Source organism: Haliaeetus albicilla, chromosome 8 (assembly GCF_947461875.1).
Source record: "Haliaeetus albicilla chromosome 8, bHalAlb1.1, whole genome shotgun sequence".
Taxonomy (NCBI): Eukaryota; Metazoa; Chordata; class Aves; order Accipitriformes; family Accipitridae; genus Haliaeetus; species Haliaeetus albicilla.
In genome coordinates, this window is record NC_091490.1 from 7,355,299 (window position 1) to 7,381,007 (window position 25,709).

Here is a 25,709-nt window from a genome sequence, read left to right on the forward strand (position 1 = left end):
ACTGGTTGAGAGAGTCCCTTGGGAGACAGTTCTGAAGGGCAAAGGGGTCCAGGACGGCTGGACATTCTTCAAGAAGGAAATCTTGAAGGCTCAGGACCAGGCTATTCCCACACGCCACAAACAAACTGCCAGGGAAGACCACCAGCCTGGCTGAACAGGGAGCTTTTGCCGGGACTCAGGAAAATAGGAGAGTTTACCATCTTTGGAAGAAAGGGCAGGCAACTCGGGAAGAGTACAGGGATCTTATTAGGACATGCAGAGAGAATATTAGAAAGGCAAAAGCTCAGCTAGAACTCAATCTGGCCACTGTTGCAAGAGACAACAAAAAATGTTTTTACAAATATGTTAACAATAAAAAGAGAGCCAAGGAGAATATCTATCCTTTATCGGATGCAGAGGGGAACATTGCCACCAGAGATGACGAAAAGGCTGAAGTACTTAATGCCTTCTTTGCCTCAGACTTTAATAGTGAGACCAGTTATCCTCAGGGTACTCAGCCCCCTGAGCTGGAAGACAGGGATGGAGAGCAGAATATACCCCCCTTAATCCAGGAGGAAATAGTTAATGACCTGCTATGCCATCCGGACACTCACAAGTCTATGGGACCCGATGGGATCCATCCAAGAGCACTGAGGGAGCTGGCAGAGGAGCTTGCCAAGCCACTCTCCATCATTTATCAGCAATCCTGGTCAACAGGGGAGGTCCCAGAGGACTGGAGGCTTGCCAATGTGACATCCATTTACAAGAAGGGTCAGAGGGAGGATCCGGGGAACTACAGGCCTGTCAGCCTGACCTCGGTACCGGGGAAGATTATGGAACAGTTTGTCTTGAGAGCGCTCACATGGCATGTCCAGGACAAGCAGGGGATCAGGCCCAGCCAGCATGGGTTTATGAAAGGCAGGTCCTGCTTGACCAACCTGATTTCCTTCTATGACCAGGTGATCTGCCTAGTGGATGAGGGAAAGGCTGTGGGTGTTGTCTACCTTGCCTTCAGCAAGGCCTTTGACACTGTCTCTCATGGCATACTCCTTGAAAGCTGGCGTCTGATGGCTTGGACAAGTGTACTCTTCACTGGATGAAAAACTGGCTGGAAGGATGAGCCCAGAGGGTTGTGGTGAATGGAGTTAAATTCAGTTGGCGGCCGGTCACAAGTGGTGTTCCCCAGAGCTTGGTGTTGGGGCCGGTTCTGTTTAATATCTTTATCAGTGATCTGGACAAGGGGATTGAGTGCACCCTCAGTAAGTTTGCGGACGACACCAAATTAGGAGGCAGGGTTGATCTGTTCGAGGGTAGGAAGGCTCTCCAGAGGGATCTGGACAGGCTGGATCGATGGGCCAAGGCCAACTACATGACGTTCAACAAGGCCAAGTGCTGGGTCCTGCACTTGGGTCACAATAACCCCATGCAGCGCTACAGGCTTGGGGAAGAGTGGCTGGAAAGCTGCCCAGCAGAAAAGGACCTGGGGGGTGTTGGTCAACAGCCGGCTGAATATGAGCCAGCAGTGTGCCCAGGTGGCCAAGAAGGCCAACGGCATCCTGGCCTGTGTCAGAAATAGCGTGGCCAGCAGGAGCAGGGAGGTGATTGTTCCCCTGTACTGGGCACTGGTGAGGCCGCACCTCGAGTCCTGTGTTCAGTTTTGGGCCCCTCACTACAGGAAAGACATTGAGGTGCTGGAGCATGTTCAGAGAAGGGCAACCAGTTGGTGAGGGGCCTGGAGCACAAGTCTTATGAGGAGCGGCTGAGGGAGCTGGGGCTGTTTAGTCTGGAGAAAAGGAGGCTGAGGGGGGACCTTATCGCTCTCTACAGCTACCCGAAAGGAGGTTGTAGGGAGGTGGAGGTCAGTCTCTTCTGTCAGGTGGCTGGAGATAGGATGAGAGGAAACGGCCTCAAGTTGTGGCAGGGGTAGTTTAGATTGGTATTAGGAAAATTTCTTTACTGAAAGGGTTGTCAGGCATTGGAACAGGCTGCCCAGGGAAGTGGTTGAGTCACCATCCCTGGAGGTATTGAGAAAGCACATAGACAAGGCACTTCAGAACACGGTTTAGTGGGCATGGTTGATGGTTGGACTCCGTGATCTTAAAGGTCTTTTCCAACCTAAATGATTCTATGATTCTATGATCTGCAGATGATCAGCAGGTATTTTCTGCACATCTAGCAACCCGAAGTGATTCTTGCATCTGATCTGCTGCACATCCAGCAGTACTGGACAAATGGCCAAAATCTGACAATTCCACCAGAAAAGATGACGTGTCCAAGGAAACCTGGGACACAAATGCAGCCCCCTCCAAGAGGGGATTGAGGAAGTGACCTGCAGTCACAACTGTCACAGCACAAGTGAACATGCCTAAATCCAAACCACAGCTACAGAAATTATTCAAACCCCAGCTTCCCAACATACTCAGAGCAGGTACTTCTGTTTATGAATAACAAAACATTTGTTTCTGTGCTCAAAAACAGATGTCACGTCCAAGATATGAGCATCTTTGTTTTTCTAAATGCCGATTGGAGTAAGTGCACTTACTTAAAAACCTCATGGATACACACACAAACTTACACACCTTTAACACTAATGTTTCTTTGGACAAGTTTAACCTACAGTCCTCATCTTCAGAAGGCAAATTTTGAAGATTTTCTTTTTCCTCTCCTGTAACATAAGTATTTTATGAAAAATTCCCCAATGTTCCCTAAATGTCACAAGTTAAATTTACAAATCACTATAAAGCATATTCTAAAACATATTTTGTTAAAAATTTCTGAAAAAGTTTTGAAAAGAAATTAACATTTTCATTATTATTTCAGTATTTTCATGGTAATTCAGATTTACAAAATGTGCCAATTAAAACAGCAGATGAGCAAGACACCAAATTTTTGGCCCATTATGGTGGACAGACTTCCAATAATCTCTTTGCTCCAGTGATGGCAAATGTCTTTTGAAAAAGATTTTATCCTAACTTTATGCTAATTTCATGCTAACTGCTAAGACTTTGTTCAGCTAAAACACTCTCTCCAGCCTATTTGTTACTAGTTGCAACAGAATTTTTGCAACAAACTGCCACGTCAGTTGCCCCTGCACACATATTGTTATTCTCTGGAAAATAAGCGTGGTTTTAAAAACCTAAAAGCAAACGCTCTTCCACTTCAGCACTGAAAGAGCTTAACGTCTCAAAAGCTCTCCCTTGTCCTGACTACACCAGCTAAATTAGACTTGCTCTGCACATAACTCTCTTTCAGGTCACTAAGTGAACTACAAACAGCCGCTCAGAACTAGATTTGTCTCCACAAAAATCTCCCTGATGAACCAGTACAGTTGTAAAAAGGCTGTAGGTCATATCACAACCTCAGTACTGCTGTGCTGTTAGTTGGATGCAATATGGGTATGAAACACAATTTTTACTTGCCTGTTTAAGCTTGTGTGGCTTTGACGGGTAACAATTTAGGGCTGGGTGTGTGTGCTCTAAGCCTAAATATATTCTCCTGCAGAAATAATTGCAGCTAAAAGAATGCATGTTACTTACGTCTGTATTCAGCTCCAAGTCTCAACATCAGCCGAATAGGGAACACTTTAGCCCAGGGAGTCTCCCATTTCTGAATGAGGATGCCAAACAAGTACGGTGGGGTTGGGAGCACCAGGTCTTGCAGGGACTGATACGTAGCTGCAACGTACAAGAACCCTCCATGTTCTTTGCTTCCAAGGAAGCTCTGGCTGAAAAAGGAGTGTCCCAGGTTGCCAACAACGTTACCTATGAAAAAAAAATGCTCATTACTTCACCAGATTGAGAGCTATATCAAGAATTTAAAGAGCTTTTTAGAAGGGGGGGAAAAAATCCATATTAAACTCACTTTGCTTCCTGAAGCATGAATGTCTATTAATCATACAAGAAACAATGATTTGCTGCACACAGGGGCTCAGGTTACCTCCTGTGCAAAAGTGTGTAATCTGTTATGGAGTAACTGCTGTGGACTAGAGCCACCAAAGCCATGGTATCTGTGGTTGATCCACCTTTGGTGATACATGTACTCAGTGACTATCACTGGTAGGAAGTCAATTTTGTAGGAACATGGACACATACCTTCATTTCTGCACCTGACTGAGCCATGCGCGCAAGTGCTACCAGGACAGTACAACCACAGACGTACCACCTCTTCTTGGGGGAGCAGCGAGGGAGACTAGCCTCAATCATTTCTGTGATCGGCCTGTTTCATCGAGATCTGCATGTTTCAAGTAGCAGAGGCAGTGTAACGGAGGGGATGATGCATCCCGGGAATAGCCAGGGAAGAGGAAGAATAGCTCAGGCCAGTACTGCTGCTAAGGAATTGGTACCCGCAACCTCCCCCTAGCACTACAAAAGCACCCAAAGAAAGCCTGTTTTCAGTGTCTTCCAGATATTCAAGGGGTTTCCACTGCAGAAGATGCTGTTGACTGAACTAAACTTTTAGATCCAGCTGCAACTAAAGAAGAGATGTGCACCTGGTCAAATGATTAATGCCCATTGGTTGTCCTTCCATTTAGGCAAACCACTGGGGTGCCTGCTCAGACACATATTGAAGATCTGGGTCATTTTAAGAATTACACAAAAGAGTGTTTATTTAATTAGTATACTTAATGTAAAACGCAACTGAGACAGACACAGGGGAAAAACATCACTAATTTTTACTCACATTTTTACTCTTTGATGCTCTTAATTTCCAAAAATGTTTACACTGGAATGGCTGAATGAATCTGAATGTTGATTAGATTATTATAGCATCCAATGCAGCATTTAACACTGAAGCAAAGAACCATGGTGTGATTCCTTTTATCAAATGACAACAGCAGCATGCAAATAATGTACAGAAGAGCTGATCACAATTCTCCATAGGACGATGTAATTATTAAATAGCGCTGATTTGCTCTCAAACAAAAAACACTACTAATTTCAGAGAGCATGGTGTGGTTGATCACACCACTCATGAGGAATCACACGGGTTTGAGGTACTCATACAGACCTCCTGGGTTTCTGCAGTAATCCCAGACTTTCCCACCAGCAGACAGAGAGACTGCTAAGTAGGAGTTTCTGCTCTTTCTTCACCACCTCGTAATGGAGTGTTTGTATCTGAACTCAAGGCAGCAATGTGCATGTTTCCAACATGCACATCAACTGGACAGTAACTGGAGGGTTTCTCCCTTTTACACACAAGAGACACACACAGACACACAAACACTAGGTTTTAAGTAAGTAAAAACATGAGTCACAGAAGTGCAACTTTGACAACCTTAGTAATACAAGTATGATTGTCCTGGTTTCGGCTGGGATAGAGTTAATTTTCCTTCTGGTAGCTGGTATAGTGCTATGTTTTTGATTTAGTATGAGAAGAATGTTGATAACACACTGATGTGTTCAGTTGCTGCTAAGTCGTGTTTATACTAAGTCAAGGATTTTTCAGCTTCTCATGCCCAGCCAGCAAGAAGGCTGGAGGGGCACAAGAAGTTGGGAGGGGACACAGCCAGGACAGCTGACCCAAACTGGCCAAAGGGATATTCCATACCATGTGATGTCATGCCCAGTATATAAACTGGAGGGAAGGCTGGCCAGGGCCACTGCTCAGGGACTGACTGGACATCAGTTGGCGAGTGGTGAGCAACTGCATTACGCATCACTTGTTTTGTATATTCCAATCCTTTTATTATTGTTATTATTACCATTATTAGTTTCTTCCTTTCTGTCCTATTAATCTGTCTTTATCTCAACCAATGAGTTTTACTTTTTTTTATTTTCTCCCCTCAATTCTCTCCCCCATCCCACTGGGTGGGGGGAAGTGAGCAAGTGGCTGCGTGGTGCTTAGTTGCCGGCTGGGATTAAACTATGACAATGATCTTCAAATTAAGCCTTCTCTGTTTTTATACTGCAAAACAGCCTAAAAATCATACAGAAGCATTTACAAATGCAAGAAAAATAAATACAGTAGGTACAGTTTTGGCCAGCAAAGGAAAGGTTAACCAATGAGTCCTTTCAAGTCTGTCCTTTACACTGAACCCCTAAGAAAGTCCCAAGTCATAGCAACTCTCCACACAGCCAGCACCAGCATGAGAATAACACAGCTATTCCTGCCCTCTCTCTGGAGATGTGACCATGCTACTTTGCATCCCTCCAGACCACGTTGGCACAGTCACCACCAAGTATTGCTTCCTTCACAGGACCTTGGTACCTCCAGTTTTAAATATAGCTAATGGCAGGTCCGTAAACAAAAGGCTCCTTTTATACTCCAACTAAGTTCAGGAGTTTCCTTACTATTCAGATTTGTGGACACCTTAGTGAAATTTTGTCTTTTCTGTACCCACAAGGTGCTGCATAAACTAAGTTCTCAAGTTCTCTATTAAAAGGTGACAGGCTTCAGCAGCCCAGGCACCCCATGGCAGGGTGCGGCTCACTCGTAGCTTGCCACTATCCTGCGAAGCTGATTTGTAATTTTACAGATACACACAAACCAGAGCTGACACCATCAACCCAGATCAAATCCCAGAACTCTTATAGTGGCTACAATTTCTGTAATGCTCAGCTGAGCATACTTGATGAAAAGTAGCTACTGGTCAAACTGAAGGACTAACGTGATTTATAGAGCCACATCAAATGTTGTCAGCTGCTGAAAACCATTGATCCTGCCCATGTTCAAATGCATTTCTCCGTCAGCCTGTGCTGTGACACTATTGCCTGCTCAGTGAATACACTCAGGAATCCTGCTAGTGAGCGCAAACGAATGTATCAATTGGTGTTCATAAAAAAGATTTTCTCTTATCTAAAATAGCTGCTGGCACCTTTCTATCTCAACTCCACTCGTTTGCTTTTGCAGTTCCCACCTACCCTCACTAATCTCCTCTTCTTCATTTATACTTCCTTTTTCCCTTCCCATCTGTTCTTAGCCACACAGAAGCTACAGGCCTGATAATAAAATTACTTGGTTAGCGTCTCGATTCCAACAACATGACCATAATAATCCTTTCTAACCTTAAAATGTATGAAGCATATGATCCGCTAAACTGAATTGAATTCTGCACCCTTTTCTGAAGTATTTTCTGCGTGAAAGAGGCTAGGCAAAGCAAAGCTGTACAATACCGTACAGTTCTGAGATGTGTGGTACTGCCCACTGGAATGACAAAGCAATCAGACATTTCCACTTGTGACTGATGCCAAGTGCTGCAGCAGAAGGGGACGACTACTTATTTTTTCCGTTTCAGGAGATGGAACTTCAAGGCTCACACGCTTGGGATGCCTTAACAGGAATTTTTTCAGCCAACAGAAACATGAAAAAAATCTTCAGAGTGGAATCTGCAACTCAGCTGTTCAGTACTTTGCTACCATAAGCCACAGTGTTATAAATTACTCCTTGCACAGTGCGAGCTCCAATAGGTTACCACTATTAAGAGGACAAACTATTGGGATTAGGTAGTTGTGCTGCAATTCATTATTTATAAGCGCATGCAAGAGCCTGCTATATCGAGAGCACGGGAAATATCAAGCAAGTGTTTTCCCACCCACCTCTCTAGTGCCCTTTTCAACCAGCAAACCCAGGTCTAAAAGCCTCTTTGGGCTTGTCCCACAAACGTTTCTGCACTGATCAGGGACTGTCATCCTTTTCTGCCATGTCTTTGAAGGTGGTTTCAAGTCAAGGCCCCACTGATAAGTTGCTGTTACCAACCTGACATGGTCAAACCAACCCACTGTACTGTTACACATTTTAAGCATAGAACTGTGTTTCAGAAGCTCATAGAGAAAGTGTAGGTGTCAGAAAAACCTTCAAAAAAAGGTATCCTTCTCAGAAGCATGTAATTTAATTTACAAAATATCACGACTTCCTTTCTAAAGAGGTATTCTCAGAGTGAACAGAAAGGTGCCTTTCCTTGTATTACGTTCCAGCACCTGACATCTAGACAATTAACGTTGTTTAGGAAGTGCCGTAAGTGTGCATGATGCATTTAAAGTAGCTTTGCAGGAGGTCAGTACTTATTCTATTCTCAGTTATGCTGGGTTACCCTTGACTTTAAATCCTAACCAGCTCTATAAAGTCCTTTAAAGAAAACATGCCTTTATCCACTGATGTGACTTTCTCTTCAGTCACAATGCATGCTGTTTTGAATTCTTCACTTAGGTATCTTCCTCAGATGAACAATGTACTTTGCATATCAGGTTGGCAATCCTTTCTGGACTCAAATAAAAAAGTTTATACCAGGAAAGGTAAAGAAAAAAAGACTCCTGCATTTGTTTATTGCCCTCAATATGTGGTGAAGCCAGTTAGGTGCTTTTCCCAAAAACAGTGAGGTTAAATTCCTAATGTATGCTTAATATCTTTTGATTAATCCCAGCTCAAAAAGCTGGTATTAGCATCGAGTCTCAGGGAAGGCACACATATGTGGTTTGGGGAAGTTAGCTGCATCTGTCCTCATTCCACTGTCCTCAGTAACAACCAAGAACGGCCAAGTACCAAACACCATGCCAGCATCCTGAAAACCCAAGCATCCCAGTTCTGTAGCAAGAGATGCAAAGCAATATTCACCTGGGGACAATCTTGCCAGATGGATTTTCTTCAAGAGCAAATGAGCACACATGCTTTGGAAAAGCAATACAAACCCAGTCACTACCACACCAAGAGCCACAAAGAGCCACAGAAGAGACAAGACCGTGAATGTAACTTGATGGCACAACACATCTGTAGCAGATGCCAACATTGAGAAAAAACAGGAAATTCAACATTCAAAGTTCTGACCATACTCAGCATCTTTTTATTGAAACACATCAGCAAGTAATTTGGAAAGAACTTACTCATATTGGCAATTGACATAATGCTTCACTTACTATCACTGTGAGAACCAGTTATCAGCATCCAAAACTTCCTCAGACTAGTCTGTAGCAGTCTTCCAAACAATCACTCTCACACCTTATATGATGTTTGATTTTGTATCCAACTTTCCACATTACAGTTGCAGGAGTGTATTATTCACTTAGTTAACCTGTTCTCTCTTCAGAACATCTACTTTGGCTTCTTTATAGATCTACTCTGTATTAGCTACCACCTTATTTAATTAAAACCAGTCTGGGTAAAAAATACACAAAACTGTAACTGGGATGGATCCACTCTCGCCCAGAATATCCCTAAAACCAGGGTGATCACAAAGCCATTTCAAGCAGTTGCCAGATTTGCATTTTCACTACAAAAGTAACAGTAGCATTTATTGTATTCCACCAAAGGGTTGATGCACTAGGGCATATCTGGCAGCTCTATATTAACACATCCAACTGCTTCACAGTACCCATTCAGACAGACAGAAGGTCTCATTTTTCCATTCACTAGACCTCCTGCCAGGCTTATAGCCAACAGACAAGGATAATCATGGGATTACTACTGCAACAGCACAACTACTACAACCACAACAGAAATCATTAGCTTTCAATTTCTAAACAAGAAAAGCAACACAGCAGGGAGCTGTGACAGAGGGTCCAGAGGAAAAGTAAAGTGATGGAAACTGAACAGCAATTAATATTTGCCTTAATTAACAACTTTACAATTTATCATAACTCCCATGCATACAACCTATAGTGAAAAATGCCATTTTTCCTTCAAAATCTCTCTGTTGTCTTACAATTATGAAGTTCTAACACCAGACCATAGCTTGAGGTTGAGGACTTCCCATAACAAAACTAATGAAGGTTCAGGGCAGTGCTGCACCAGACTGGCATCTTATCCATGCTCCAACAGGAGATGGATCTGAAGGACAAACTGCAAAGTGTTGACAGTACAGACTAAATGCTCCTGCCTGCAGGTCTCGGGCCTGAGCTCTGCTGCCACTACTTGCACATGCGAGAACTATACTCTACAAACAGCTGACAGCAGTACCTAGCACAGAGGACAGGACTTGGCCTCAAGAAACAAGTTATCCTCTGAGGAAATCAGAAACATCTGGGAAGAGGCATGAGTACATACAAGTTTGTGCTTCTAGGCTTGAACACAGAATTCAAACTTGAGCAAGAAGAGCTAGTAAATAAACGTGACTCATGAAAAAATAAATCACTATAGATAGGGACTTTAATTAAATAAATGAAAGGGGAATGCTCTATTTTTCAGCTGAAAACAAAACCAGCAAGAAATCCAAAATTACTCCAAAACAAAATCAACGTCACTAAAAGTAACTGTTTCCATTCCAATAGAAAATACTATATGTGTCTTTTTATTTTATGACCGTTTTTAAGAAAACATTTACCAAAGGAGATAAATAAAAAACATCCACAGAATTTATTTCAGTTTCCTGATGGCAAAATAAATTTAAACCAGTATAATATATAATGAAAAATGAAACTGTGAGGCAGGCTTTTAAATAGTCTCTAACTTCTAATGGGAATTTTTGTTTTCTCTAAATGTCTGTCATCGCCAGGAGAGGAGCAGTACCTCTGAAGTGAACAACTTTGGAAGCATGGCTCCATCTACAACAGCGTGCAAACTGCTAACCACTTCCAAGGGATTACAACCACCAAACTGAAACCCCTACAGCATCATACCCTGTCTCTCTGGCTGAATAATGTTCATTTAAAACAGCCAGAGTTGCAAATATGCTAATATATACTTCTCCCTCTCAAACACACATGACTTGGAAAGAAAAAAGGATGGATATTGAGAGAGTGCATTACAAAATGCTATGGGAATTTATCAAGGTGCTATGTTCTACAAAAAACTTCAGTGCGATTGGGTATTATATAGCAACTAAAGGTGTCTATCTACTTCTACTTCATGTCTGAAATACAACACAGAGCAAATCGTACCAAAAGAACATTACACAGTGGAATTCTTAAACAGTGAAATTTGATTTCTGATTAAGAATTGTACAATAGCAAGAAACTTTTTGCACCAGTGCAATTGCAGGATATCAAATTACTACCACTAGAGCACTAAAAAAAGAATTCCAAATACATTATGTAGGAGTTATAAATTATGTATTTCTGTAGTGTAATTATACAGAATTTCATTGCAATATACACATCAAGCTGGATTTATATCTGCAATATACATATATATATACACATGCACACAACTTCTCATATCTATCTCCCTCTGAATAACATCATAATTAGAAGATAAAGCATTACAAATGAAGTGAGGTTTGGAAAGGTATTTCTTTCCAGTGTACACCAGATCTATTATGACGTGATAACAGCACATTCTGAACCTGGCAACCTCTCTGGACAAGCTGACCTTTGTTGTATCAAGACATTTTAGGAAACAAAGATCTTTTTCATTATTTTATTAAGGTGTTGGATTCAGTCACTCCAAAGGCACTGCCATTGATGTGCTGAACCCTTTGTCAATATATTTTCAGTATATAACCTTAATGTGATCTAATTTCACCTCTGGAAAACTAGCTTTATTTTCTGATCAGTGGAACCAAATACTTGCATTTTTCCTTATGCAATAATTTTTGAACACTAAGGTCCAACAACAGCTAAAAGTGGAAGCCTATTTACTTAGCAAATGTAAAATGTATAAAGGTTTACATAATACCATCTTGCAATTGATATTCAAAATTCAGGGATAATTTCTGCAATGCCCTACAATTCATTCCAGGCACACGTATACATATGGATTTGTATTACTTTATAACATAAATAATATGTCCATAATGTAGCAACAGACATACTGTGGGAATCAAATTTCTGAACTACCTGGTTTGGGGCTATTTAACATAGTATCCACAAGGATTCTCTAAATTTTCTTTCTGTATCTTTAAAAAAGCTACCCTGACTTCAGACTGGAAAAAAAAATTAGAAGCAATGTCATTAGTGTACCCATGAGCCCTGCTAAGTATCCTACTATGCTTACTGCTAAATGAAGTACAGTACTAATTTCAGATATGTTACCCATATTCAAATTCTTACCCCAACACCTACCAGAAGCAGCCAGAGCAGACATTCAGCAATGGCTGCTGAGCACAGTTATCACAGGCAGAATCCTCTTTCTCCATTGCTGTAATAGTCTATGCATAGCCTTTATAGCCCAAATGTCTTTGTTCTGCAGGCACCCAGAGGAAGGCTGGAATATCTTTGGAGCAACCCCCTGGGTTACCAGCACCTCATTAATAGTTATATTTGGTGAGATGAATATAACACTGGACACTAATAACCAATAACAACTCAGCCCCATATCAGCTTTGATCCTTATTCACTTTTTATATTCTTTTATACAAAAATAGTCATTTGCTAAACGACCAAAATGTGAGTATCTGACTCAGTATGATCATCTATTCAAACCACTTTTAACAGAGAGCATTCCTACCTGCTAAGGCATCCCGGTAAAGTTGCACAAAATGGTTAAAGATATCCTTAGGCAAACATTTCTCATCAGGCAAACACTGCAAGAGAATGACTATCTCTGACTGCCCCACTGCATGCATGCCTTTTGTAGTGAAACACCAGCATTTCCTGTTCACATCTGCAGAGAGGAAAACATGTATCAGAACAAAAGATCAGAATTTCATAAAATATGCCTAAGTTTCACTACAGGAAGATAGCTCTTTCAAGAATCAGTTTTACAGCATGTTTTGTTGTGATATCCGTCACACAGACAAATTAGGTTCTAAATCTGTTACCTTGCAAGCAAGCACACCCAAAACAAAAGCAGCTCAATAATTCCCAGTTTACAGCTAAGGAAGAGCCAGAGCATTACAGCTCCCAGTCAGATCTTGGGATTAACACCACAGAGCAGACTTTAGCAGTTTCTGTATCCAAATTAAAGGACAGGATTTAAATGGGAACAAAAGAACCTGGGAAAAGGCCAGCCTGTTGGCTGTGCATCTCCTGATCCTGATCCTGACAGCTAAACCAGTTTCAGACAGTGATACCTCTGTCTTAAGATAGATAGCTGGATGTCAGGTGTTTTCATGAGGTGTCACTGTGTTGTTCTGCTTCACATGAATGTTAGCGATGACACATGCTCTAAGCTTCACAATTCATTTGTTAAGAAAACTAAGTTACTGAAATAAAATCCTTCATCTAATATGTGTATATATATATGCATACTAATGACATTTTTATGTATATGTAAAAAATTGTACTTCTATCTAACCAGATGCTGAAAGGTTTATAAACAACATCTTAATTTATTGTATGAACTTTTCACAGAACCAATACATTTTACTGCAAAACTGTCCTTCTCAATTTCTCAAATAACGTTTTCTTATCCAGCAGAGATCAACTGAGGTACTAACATGAGAAGCCATCCGTATGCCTCCCCATTCATTCCTCCCTCCCTCAACACATGTACACACATATGCACACACACAGAGTATAAAAAACGATAGAAGAGGTGCACAGTGGAACGGAACCTGCATATTACTATGGGATCCTATCTGCTTTTTCCAGAATGGGATGACAGGGAAATGAGTTAAGCAACCAAAGGAAGAATAAGTGATGAAATACCTTGCCCTACCAAGTTGGAAGGAGATGTTGATCTCCAAACCTGACATTGGAGGCTCTATCAGTCTAGTTTATATTTTCTACACAAAATTATCTGTATTGTTGTCTAAATCACTGGAAAAGAGACTTTTGTAATTTAACTTAATATGGCTAAGTACAAAGCTTTCAATCCATGCACGTTTTCAGAGACTATCCTACCAAATAAAAATGCTGTTGTTCCTACTAATATAGATAACATTTCCCCTCTCACAACCCAAGCCTTATTGAATAATTAAAACTTACAATTTACTATTTTTACCATGGACAACAAATTAGCATTTAAAACAAATACAAGAGGGTCAGGGCCACCATCCTCCAGCTGCTGCATGACAGAGATCTGAGAAGGTCTCTCTTCTACAGCATAGTCTATGAAAGAAACAAGTAAACACACAGTGAAGTCTAAACTTACTGGTACAGTAGTCTACATTATAATCAGATAACTCTGATTCTGATGCTTTTTGCTTTTTTGACCTTTAAAAAAAAACTTATTTAAGTATTGCTGGTTTGATTGATTGTTTCCTAGGTTGGTATTTTCAAACTTCAATAGCATTTATGTGCATAACCCCTGTACATCCTTTACAAAGGTATAGCTTGTTTCATAAATCAACTTTTTTTCAGTATCAACGGAGGAGAAAATGAAAATCAACTTGAGAAATGTGTCATGGTGTCAACTGAAATCCCAAATGACAGAGAAGTTAACAATTGTTATTTATATGACAGTAAAGCACAAGAGCATCAGTCCTGAACTACAAACACCAACACATAGTCTATCCCTATGTCACATAATTTACACTTTTTGTGCAATAGCTGCTAGGAAGATAACAGAGGGGAACACTATATAAAACATTTTTTTATAAGTCATAGCAGCTCTAAATCCAGTGTAAAATGGATCCCAACGTGAAACTTCAAAGATGTCTGTAGTGTCCCTCTATGATTAGACCCAGATGACTAGCAATTTTTCATCCATGTGCTTATAATCTACTCTGCATTTAAGCTTTCATAAACAATAGTTACACTGATGAAAACAGATTTTGAAAGAAATGTATTACCTTTCCAGCTAAAATTAACTAGAAAGAAAGGTAATTTCGCTTTCTAACATGAAAAATGTTTTTGGAATCTTTTTAAATAGAATTAGAATATCAGAAGTAAAATGCTGCAAAGAAAATCCAGTATGTAACAGCATATGAAACAACATCAACTTTGCATTTATGTGAGGTTATCTATATAAAAGCTGAAAAGCATACTGTAGTTTCACCCCTTTTTTGTGGAGGAAACTGAATAATCAGGCACCCATACGAACAGCTAAGACAGGATGGAACAGATTTGTTTTGAAATTAAATGCTGCTCACATTTTGGTTTTGACACTATCCTGCAAAAAAAGGTTACTTCCAGTTTAACATTAGAAATGCACTCTATCAGCAAAATAGTAGGAATAAAAAAATCCAAGATGAAAAAATAAGTTAATCCCAGGAATGTATTAAAGGATGTCATGAATCACGACCATGGAAAGCAACTGTCAGATAAAAAAATACATATACTGCTTTTCAATCTTTTAAAAATTAGTTTTTAATTTTCTGTATCCTCCTCCATTTGGATACTCTGGAAGGGGACATCACAATTACTAAAAGCTTCACTGTGGTCCAAGATGTGCAATAGTGCTGTTGAATGCAGTGCTCAGGGATGCCTCAGACAGAGCGGATGTTCCAAGAGAATTTCAGAGAAGGGAAGCATGAATATTCATAAGGCTAATTAAAATGTATCTCTGTGTGAAACATTCCCCACAGTCCGATTAGTGAAGAAATTAGCACATATTTCTGGACTGAAGTTAATTTTCTTTTTGCTTTGTGTTTTACTTCTTACAGTAATTTCATTGCAAGATTGGGTTCTTCCTAGATGCTAATAAGAATCAATGGTGCAAGTGAGTGTCACAACATTTAGCCACGAGTACTTACTGTGAATTTCTTCAAATATTCAGCATATTGCCAGCATCTTATTTTTAAAATAAACACAGTAACTATTAGGTTAATTGCAACTGGTAAGCATGAAAGTTAGGTGCCAAATCATACCCTCACCTCCTTTTACTCCAGTGGAGATGAGAATTGGAGGAAGACCATCTTCAGGAATTAGATTCATTGCACTGCCAACAGGACTGCCAACCTGAGTTATATTTCCCGAGAATACAGAAGCATTATCAGTCTACAAGAAGCAAACAATGAGAAAGGACAACATTACAAAAGTAACAATGATAAAAACGTAAAATCTGGCTGACTAGATTACTAGATTTGGGTGAAGGAGCCTGTGTCTGCTGGAGAACCAGAAGCACCAAGTAATTTGGCTTTTTAACAACAGTGATCATGTGATGACTCCTGTATGTGATCTATTACTAAAAAGCCTGCTTAGACAGAGACTGCATCTCCCTTCTCTACCACCACACATACCCGTTTCTTTACAAAATCTCAGTGCACCTATGCCCATCTGAACTTTTTGCAAAGTCTCAATTCCACTCACGTGGGGTATGGTGAACTTAACATTATGACATTCTACCTGCACTTTCCTGCTGTCCTGGTTTCAGCTGGGATAGAGTTAATTTTCGTCCTACTAACTGGTACAGTGTGTTTTGGATTTAGTGTGAGAATAATGTTGATAACACACTGATGTTTTAGTTGTTGCTAAGTAGCGCTTATCCTAAATTAAGGATTTTTCAGTTTCCCATGCTCTGCCAGCAAGCAGGTATACAAGAAGCTGGGAGGAAGCAGAGCCAAGACAGCTGACTTGAACTAGCCCAAGGGATATTCCATACCATAGAATGTCATGCTCAGTATATAAACTGGGCAGAGTTGGCTGGGAGCAGTATATCACTGCTTGGGCACCAGTCAGCAGGTGGTGAGCAATTGCAATGTGCATCATTTTTCTTCTCTTGGGTCTAATATCTCTATTTTTGTTATATTCCTTTTCATTACCATTGTTGTTGTTATATTTTAGTTTAGTTTAGCTATTAAACTGTTCTTATCTCAACCCACGAGTTTTACTTTTTTTCTCCAATTCTCTCCCCCATCCCACTGCGAGGGGGGAGAAGTGAGACAGCGGCTGTATGGGGCTTAGTTGCTGGCTTGGGTTAAACCACGAGACCTGCACACATCAGTTTATGAGAAGTGTCAAACAAAGTATTTTTCTGCTTCGTGCTGTGACAATCTTATTGTTTCAAACTCCTTACTGACCATGACTCAGCTTTTTTAAAACATGCATTACGCAAATATCCTTCATATACAGGCTGTACAGCCAAACTCTTGGAAGCCACCTTGCACACAGACTTCAAACATTGCTCAATGCTCTGCCCCATAATAGTTCATTTCAGTTCAAAATATATGGCTGTTTCAGCACTCTGCAAACATTAAAATAAGTGAGGACACTTGCTATACAACACACCAAGACAAGCCTCAACAGATTTCCTAGATGTCTTACCAAAATCACCACAGAAGCTAATATACTATTCATGACCAAAGCAAGCATGGTATTTTGAGCGGTGAATAGCATAACAGTTCCTTACTTCTGCTGATAAAGTGTTGTTGGTCACGGGCTTCAATGGATCATGCGACACTGCTAAGGTTCCTGTGGAAGTTGTCCCAGCCACTGTCAGTTTTGCTGCATCGGCAACTTCTCCATTGGGTAATATCCCATCAGCAAACCAAACACGCCTTTGTTCTCTAGGTTGAGCCACTAGAGAGAACATTAAAAAAACAGGATTTAAGATCTCACAGCAACATTGACTGGAAAATTTGAGTACAGAAGAGAAAAATGGAAAAAAAATAATAAATAGAGAAATGTGGACTGGAAGGGACTTAAGACACCGTCTAGTGCATTCTCTGTAGCAGCATCATGTATAAACACATCTGCTGAGAATAGTTCACTTGTTCTTAAAAACCTCCTGTCCCTACTGAGGGCAGAAATATCACCACTGGCGTTAGCTAGCATATTTGGAATGGATAAAGTTCAGATATTCTTTCTGAATTCTTACTACAGGTAAACTGAAACAAAAAAGAAGTACTCTTACCTTCTGCTCCAGGATGCTTTAAAACTCCCACAGGTACCATGACAGTGGGAGGTGGAGAGCTCAGGGCACCGGAGGCCTGAGCCTGCTGCAAAGGAGGGATAGTAGAACAGTATTCAGCGGGATTGTTAGGGTTAGGACTCTGGCTTGAGGCACTCATCATGTTCTCCCAGGCTTGAGCTAAAGCAAACAAAGAATAAGAAATATGAACACAGAGGAAGGTATCTAACAGTCTAAAACACCGTGTTATTTCCCAGCTACAGTAGGTATGGACCCTGCCACCTTCCAAAGACCATCCCTCCTCCTTTATTTAAAAGCCCAGGAGACTGTAATTAAGCAAGAAAATCCATAACAGGAGGAGAAACAGCACTGGTCCTGTGCGATAAAAATATCAGTTCATTTAGAAATATTTTCTGAAAATTGTAACAATACACTTTGACCTGAATGATGCTTAGTTCCTCATGCTTCATTTTGTTTCCTCTTCAAAGATTTAACTGAAAACACACAATTCTTACATATATGTATATTTATCACACTGTATGGACAGATGGACATTCCTATTACAAATGTTTTATAACCTACGGGACACTTGAGCAGATTTATCTTTTGTACATGAGAAAAAATACCTTGCATTTCTTTATATCCAGGGCAGATCAGTACAGATCAACAACTGATATTCGTGACAATAAAAAAACCCTTATGCTATTAATTCTGAAGGCATGACTTCAGCCTTAATTCAATTGCCCAAACAGTAACACATAAAACTTCTTTGTCAACAAGATCCATCGCAAGGAAATCTCTTCTCTACCTAGCGAAACAGACTGTATCTCCACAGTACTACTACTTTTTCATCTGTAAGGAAGGCTTGTAGCTATGCAAGGTACCAGAAAATTCATATGTGTGCTTGCACCTTCAGCCATATTACTATGTTACAAATAAATGCATTCCTCTAGTCAGGCATAAATATCCTGCCACCTAAGCTCTCAGAGCAGCTATAAAGCCTGAATAAATCCCGTACATCTTTGGGTTCCTTTGGCTATCAATTGTCAGAAAACCAAGGTGAAAATAAGAAGACCAAAACAACCCAAAAAGAACACAACAGAACATAAATGCCTCCTACTTCCTCCCATCAACCTGCAAAACCAACAGAGTGAAATGCCTGCCAATGGAAAAGGTATTGACATTTCCATCTGAGAAGATTAATTAAATTGAAATATTTTTTTAACAGCAATTCTGTATTCATTTAGACTATAGGTCCTGAAAGAAGGAAGTGTTAAAAAAGCACAAAGAAAAGTTACATCTCTAGCATGCCTTTACTAGAAAAGTCATAGCATGGTAAAAGAATATTTTTAAAGACCTCGCTAACTCAAGCGAACTGCCAACTCAGCATATCTACCAATTGAAAATACAATTAAATGCATAGCCTGGCTATGAAAAAGTGTCAGAAAACATACAAGCCTCTCCCCACACCCCAGTGAAACACAATCCAGATTCTGAGCAACCAAATCAAATAACTACTTTTAAAGTGTGATTCCTACCCCTGGTTCCAAGACCGTGCAAAGACCAATGCTTAACCTGCTGCACTGAGTAGGAAAAAAACACCACCTGTACTGACAAAGAAACTGCAAGGATCAGGAGTGATCAGATACGATCAGGCTACAGGTTAACTAACGAGTAACCAAAAGCATCATCGCAAAGCACAGCAGCAGGGATAGAAACAGAGAGGTAGCCCTGGGCAAGTACACCTAAGCATGCAGACAGCACTCCCCCTGTAATAAACCAAGCCATGGTGTCACTGTTCGCTGCCATTAATGCGTATCCGTCCTGGCAACAGGACAGAAAGGCTTTTAAAAGGAAATCATTATAATATGATCAATTTTATTATGCCTTTTTACAAGAACACTTCTGGTTTCAACTGAAATATTTTCAGATTCTTCCCTTCCCCCAGATGAAAACAAATCCTACTCACCACCAAAAGGAGCCAGCTGTCTTTTGCCAGGTGTATGTGTAATTCCTTGTTCTTGTACACCTTGAAATGTGTTAATTTCTCCATCTCAAAATGTAACATTTTAGCACACCTTCAATGTCATCATCAGGGCTCGGTTTGAATTTCTAGATATTACAACCTACAATATCCTGTCACCTTACACATTTGGCCTACAGTAAAGAATTATTAATAATTAAAACCTACCACTGCACACTGATTAATCTTTAATCTTTTTGAAACAGAAAAAAATTATTCCTGTTTAATAACAGAAATTATCTACTGATTTTGGACGCTCATCTCAAGACTAAGCAGTCAGTTACTTTCAACTGAACCTGCATAATATGGAACTTCTTTGGAGAAAAAAATAAAGCTATGAGCTTCTAAGCATAGTTAGATGCTCAACAAATTCACAGATCTTTCTGAAAACAGCAGCCCAAATAATCTACTATACAGTAACATGTAAAGATACCACCAGAATTACCTTGTCTGAATGCTAACATAAAATAGAATTTTCCTAACTAATTCTTGGCTGAAACTACAGCAGCAATCTTTTATCAAAGTCTCCAAAGTTTAACTAAACATTTGCAGCAATGGAGATTCCATGATAACTGTTCAATAATTTTCAGGATAGTTAGTTATCCTAATGGTTAAAAGCTTGCATTCAAAAACCTGAATTTGTCTGACTTCTCATTCTACCTACTACATGTAAGAGTGCACCTGTCAGACCTTCCTCTACAATTGAAGTAACTTCTGTCATCAAGTTTCAGTTATCCAGATATATATTTATACCCCAAGATCAACTCACCTATTCACCTTTCCATTAATAAACCAAAGACAGAGCGCCTGGTATTTCTCATGATGAGACAGGTTATCTGATGATTTAAGCATTCACATGGATCCTCTCTCAAACTAACCCAATTTTTCTACCTTCCCAATTCAAGACAAAAACTGAACATTGAGTCTTTCAGCAACAGCTGTCTCAGCATCATGGACGTAAGTCAATTGGACAGCGTAATCACCCAAAGGTAACTGCTGAAGCGGGAAGTTCTTGAAATTTTCAGAGGCCTCAAGATACAGCTGGAAGAATACTCTGTGTTTGCCCATATTTAGACCACATATGAGAAGTGTTAATACTATAAAGGACAAAAGACAAAATAGATTCCATGGCCCTTTGGTCAAAACCAAACACAGTTTTCCTTACACCAAGCAGAGGTAATACAACTTCTTGTTTGTTCTACTTGTTAACTTCGTGACCTCTCTCATATGTCCCATGTTCACATCAGGCTTTTAGCCACAGCACCGTCCTGGGTTTGACAGACTCTCCAGTAATGTGCCCAAAGCAATAATCCAAACTCAGTTGTCCACATTTGTGAACAAGTTTTTAGACAAGACCTCCTACTCTAGCACCAAGGAGTTAAGGAGGAAGAAGAGCTGGATTAATTTGTGGATAAATACTACTTTCCCAATTTCCTATAGTGCATATCTAGAAGAGGCACAACTGCATTACTCTTCTCTTTGGCATCCCATACAAAAGTGTAACAGGTTATCTACTCAGGCATCAAAGGACAGAGAGTAGGCTCCTGAATTAAAAACAAAAAACCCACCAAAAATCACAGTTTCTGCAATCCTGGTATAGCACTCACAAATGAAAGCTTTCAAACTCGTAGCACCCTTACCAGCTTTTGCCTTTTGTTAATCGTATTTAGTTTGGGAATCCCCATGCTCCACGGGGATTCCACGCTGATCTCTCAAGGGCCTTTGCTGTTTGAGAATACTTACCCATACAAATAAAGTATTTTGATTTTTTTTTTTAAATAGCATCACTGCAACTCAACACAAAGCCAGTGAAGTGCTGCATCTCAGATTCTCTTTCCACTTACCATTCATTAGTACTGAATGACAGATTACACACACTCTAGCTTCCTTTCGATCCATGTACAGCAACTTGCACTTCAGGCTACAGCATGCTGCGCAAAAAACCTGGAACCAAAGGGGAAACAACTTCAGTGTTGTTCAAAAATGTGTTACGAGCTGATGAATTCGGACAAGAGAATATCTGTAAAGCTCTAGACATGCAAAATAAGGAGGTACATGATCAGTATTTTCCCCATTAAAGCCACAGTGACTAATACCTGCCCAGGGTGCCTTTCCTACTAGTCCTGATGAAGCAGTATTATGTGGAACACATAAATGCATGTTGTCCTCTTGATACTGCACTGTGGTGTTTTTAAAATATGATTGGCATAAATGACAATGGGTTAATAAATTATAATAAAGAATTATTTTTAATTTTTAAAAAGCTGATATTTACATGATTACAAATGCTACGCCATCACAACACTAGAGAGAAATCAGGAACTGCATTTTACGCACGCTGGCTGCTAAGGGGGGACCAGGTCCAAAATCGCCGTGAGGACAACCTGATGTGGAGATGCAGTTGCATTGCTAGTGCTTCTCACCTGAACCAGCTCTAACAACTCCCCAGTCCTGGGCAGGAAACAGTCTTGAGGCTTCCTCCAGACAAGCAAAACCATAAAACATGAGCATGGCTTGTGCACCAAAACAAACACTTGCATGCAGATATGATCCTACAATAGCAATTGCAATCTCAAAATCCTGCAGAACAGACAAATCAGGGTGCCCTAATGATTTCTTATTTGTTTTAAATAACAATATTCTTTTTATTTAAAAGAACAGTATTTCCTCAGGGTTATTTTTCAGGTGACGTGAAGATACTGATGAACACCTATTTCATGCAGAAAGGTAATGTCACACTCAGGAAATCTAGAAACAGCAGCAGCTACCTAACAAACAAGTTCAGATATCAAGAGAGAATTTCAAATTTTAATTACGGGTAGATATTATATCTACAATTCACTATGCATTACTATGATCTGCAATGCTTTCTTAATACAAAAAATTATTCCATCATCACTTCAACAGCAGTATTTCTGTAATATAGACAAGAAACCACACAGGATTCTCATATGTAAATATATGTAAGCCTAACTAAATTTCAACCAAGTTAAATATCACACCAAATTACAACTACTTTGCAGCCTGTTACTTTTGCAGTCTTTTAGTGGCAAGTTTAAAATAAGCACATATAAAATAAGCTCTGAGTTCACCACAAGAGCTGAAAATCGAACGTGAAGAAAGAAGAGCTCACCCTGTCTCATTTCAACTGGTTTTAATGTTTCCTAATTTTGTCATCTTAAACATTTCAGAAACAAAATATAAGTGTGTATACACTGCCATTTTCATGCAAAAAATAAAAACCCTTCCACATATGTGAAAACCTTTTTTTAAAAAAAAAAAAAAAGCAGATGTACTTTAAAAATTTCTGCATTTACACCTCAAGCATTCTAGGGAATATTAATAACAACATCACAGCATATTTTAGAGACATTTGACATCATTTCAGTTCTCTGGGAGAAACTTCCAGTCAAAAGTTCAGTATTGAACATGGAAAAATCAATGTCTTCAACCATAAATGAAGGACCAACACAAATTAATATCTAATTTGGGACCCTTTATCAAACACCACATTGTGCACTCAGCAAAGCTCCCAAGTGCAACAATTTAAATCTTAAAAGAGAAAATAGAAGCAATGACAGAACATCTACACCTCCTCTCTTAGGCTGCATCAGCCTTCTAACAGTAGTAATGCAGAGGAAGAACACAATCCAGCAAAACTGACAATTCAGTCTTCTTGTTAACAGTCGCCAAGTCATTATCTCAGCATATCATGCCATAAAAAAATAACGTAGCAGTGTCAAAGCAAGTTTTTATGTTAGTAGGATTTGCAGGTTCACTGGGAGTTGTTAATGCATTAGTTGCTAGGGGGGTTGGTGATTTTTTTGTATTTTAGTGGGAAAAATATGGGTTTGGTTGTCAGTAAAAAGATGACATACAAATTTTCTGGTTTTCATATCAAGGATGATTGTTTCCTCTGACAATAGAAAATACATAAATACGTAAGATAAAATTTATGAATGTGTTCAGATAGATTCTTCAGGTTCTTCATTTTAATTCAAAATTTACTGTATTACTTTCTACCACTCCTCTGAGGTTCATATCTTCCATTAATTTTGCAATTATTACCCTGAAATTAAAAACTGAGACAGACTTCCCAGGTGCCACTCAACTATTTTTAAATGCAATTTTCATTCCCAAATGAAACAGATACATTCACCCCACTACAATGATTTGTCATGATGCTAATAAAGCTTAAAAAGAAACTATTCTGCTACAGCTTGTGTTCAAAAATATTCAGTCCCATGACTTCCCCTAGAAACAATTAATTGCAAGAGCTGAAGACACTATCTCCCCAGTTCTTTAAGTGAGATTCATACATTTAATAGAAACAGTTGAAGCATCACTGTGATTCAGTAGTTAGCTATACCACAGGCACATGGTCAACATGACTTGCTTTGGGGTTGGTTATCTTAACCAGAAAGCAAGAGTAGACACTACAGCTAAAGCCACTACAGCTAGATTCATCAGAGCTTGCCTGTCAAAGCCTTTGGTCTCTTTCGTCCCAGAATCATTACAGGAATTAAGTGTTGTAAAGCAATTTGCAGTAAGCACTAAGTATTATTTGACCTATACTGATTCTTAGCATTTATTAATGAGTGCTTTTTTTTTTTTTTTTAGAGAAAATAACATATGAAGGCATGAAATAACAGAATTTTCTGCCACATCTTTTGACTGCACGTGTGCAAATTTGGCTCAGACAACATTAGCTAACAAAAGCTTCTAGAAACAAGCCATTCTGAGGATTATTCTAACACTCTGAGAATACTAAATACTAATATGTGATGTATTCTTCACATCTGAGAAACAAGTTTGTCTACAGAGCAGAGGGACCTTTTATTTTACCCATTCCCCACATATCACCCAAAAAAATGCTGGTTGGTCTTCTCAAGGTTTGTCTTCAGTAGTTTAAAAAAAACAAAAAAACCAAACAAAAAAAAAACACCAAAAAAACACACTACATTTTTTGGCCTTGCTCTATCTGTGCATGTTTTATCCATTTTGTTTATACATATTTTCATTTTCTGCTTCTCATTTGTGCAATTCAGCGCTTCAGTCATTACAGGAAAGTAATTAAATCTAAGCAATGAACTTGTTTAAAACACAAAAATAAGTAGAAAACATTACTGTAAATGAAAATTGTAGTCATATTTGTTGAAACTCATAAAAATCAAAAGAATGACCTATGTAACTGACAGTATAAGTTAATGTATCAAAGCTAAAACAATGGACATTCCTTTAACTTATGTGCCTTACAGATTCTCCTTAACTGCAATGAGAAAAATATTGAGCCCTTTGATATTAACTGAAAGGTACACAAAAAGTAGGCATGTACCTCATATGATGCTTATTCATTGCCTGTGGTTACTAGCTCCACATCAGGACTTCCACTGCAACCAACCTGCAAGAGGATGGGCAGAAGCAAGCAACTGGAAGTCCTGGACCAGTGCACAATGAACATCTGCTTAGCTTTTAAAAGTGTCCTGGGAAAGATTTTTCAGCATGTCTCAAAATCAAATTTTAATAAAATCTATTTATCTGGTGTTGCAGTGAAGAGACTGAGTGCTATGCATTTTGGTTACTAAAGGGCCAAATGGGACATGTACGTAGTCCATTACAGAGGAGCAAGCCTGGATTTTCTGCTATACTGCTTCCAGAAACAGGTGGCATAAAGGTTTGAGATTTCCAGATATATTTGCTTCTTTTAGGTCCTTTGTTCAGGTCATTCTGCTTCCCTGCACTCTTCTGGTAGCAAAGGATATCGCCCATAGCAGTCAGGAAGTCTTTCAGAAAATCAACTTCAAAAACCTTTGGATGGGGCTTAAGTGAAACAAAGTTACTTTTACTCTAGTTTTTAGTGGGTTTTAGTATTTCTTTTCATCTTAAAAATATTCATTAATATCTACTTGACAAGAGTATTAGTTTACTGCTTTTGAATCATCATATTTTTTCCTAAGTTCCTACTCCCCCGGTGCCACTGACTTGTATTTCAGTAACAAGATATTTGGAAATACTTTACATGCTAATCATTTACCATAAACTGACCACATAAGAATTTGTGTTGACCTAGATGGCACATATATATAACTTCAAAAAAGTCAACAATAAAACATTTCTTACACAACACAAAATGATACAGAAATTATGTTTTAGTTGTCTTCATTAC

At 39.4% G+C, this 25,709-nt stretch overlaps 1 protein-coding gene across 2 annotated transcripts in view; it reads right to left on the reverse strand.

The window, feature by feature from the left end:
• The window catches only part of ZFYVE9 (zinc finger FYVE-type containing 9), a 63,728-nt gene that overhangs the window by 11,975 nt on the left and 26,044 nt on the right, over positions 1-25,709 (reverse strand). For both annotated transcript variants that reach the window (XM_069788742.1, XM_069788741.1), the window contains 7 exons: positions 21,388-21,487; positions 17,524-17,700; positions 17,020-17,189; positions 15,545-15,668; positions 13,716-13,838; positions 12,295-12,450; positions 3,516-3,740 (listed from right to left, as the gene is read on the reverse strand). In XM_069788742.1, coding sequence (XP_069644843.1) covers positions 3,516-3,740; positions 12,295-12,450; positions 13,716-13,838; positions 15,545-15,668; positions 17,020-17,189; positions 17,524-17,700; positions 21,388-21,487 — 1,075 coding nt within the window. The remainder of the gene's footprint in view (positions 1-3,515; positions 3,741-12,294; positions 12,451-13,715; positions 13,839-15,544; positions 15,669-17,019; positions 17,190-17,523; positions 17,701-21,387; positions 21,488-25,709) is intronic.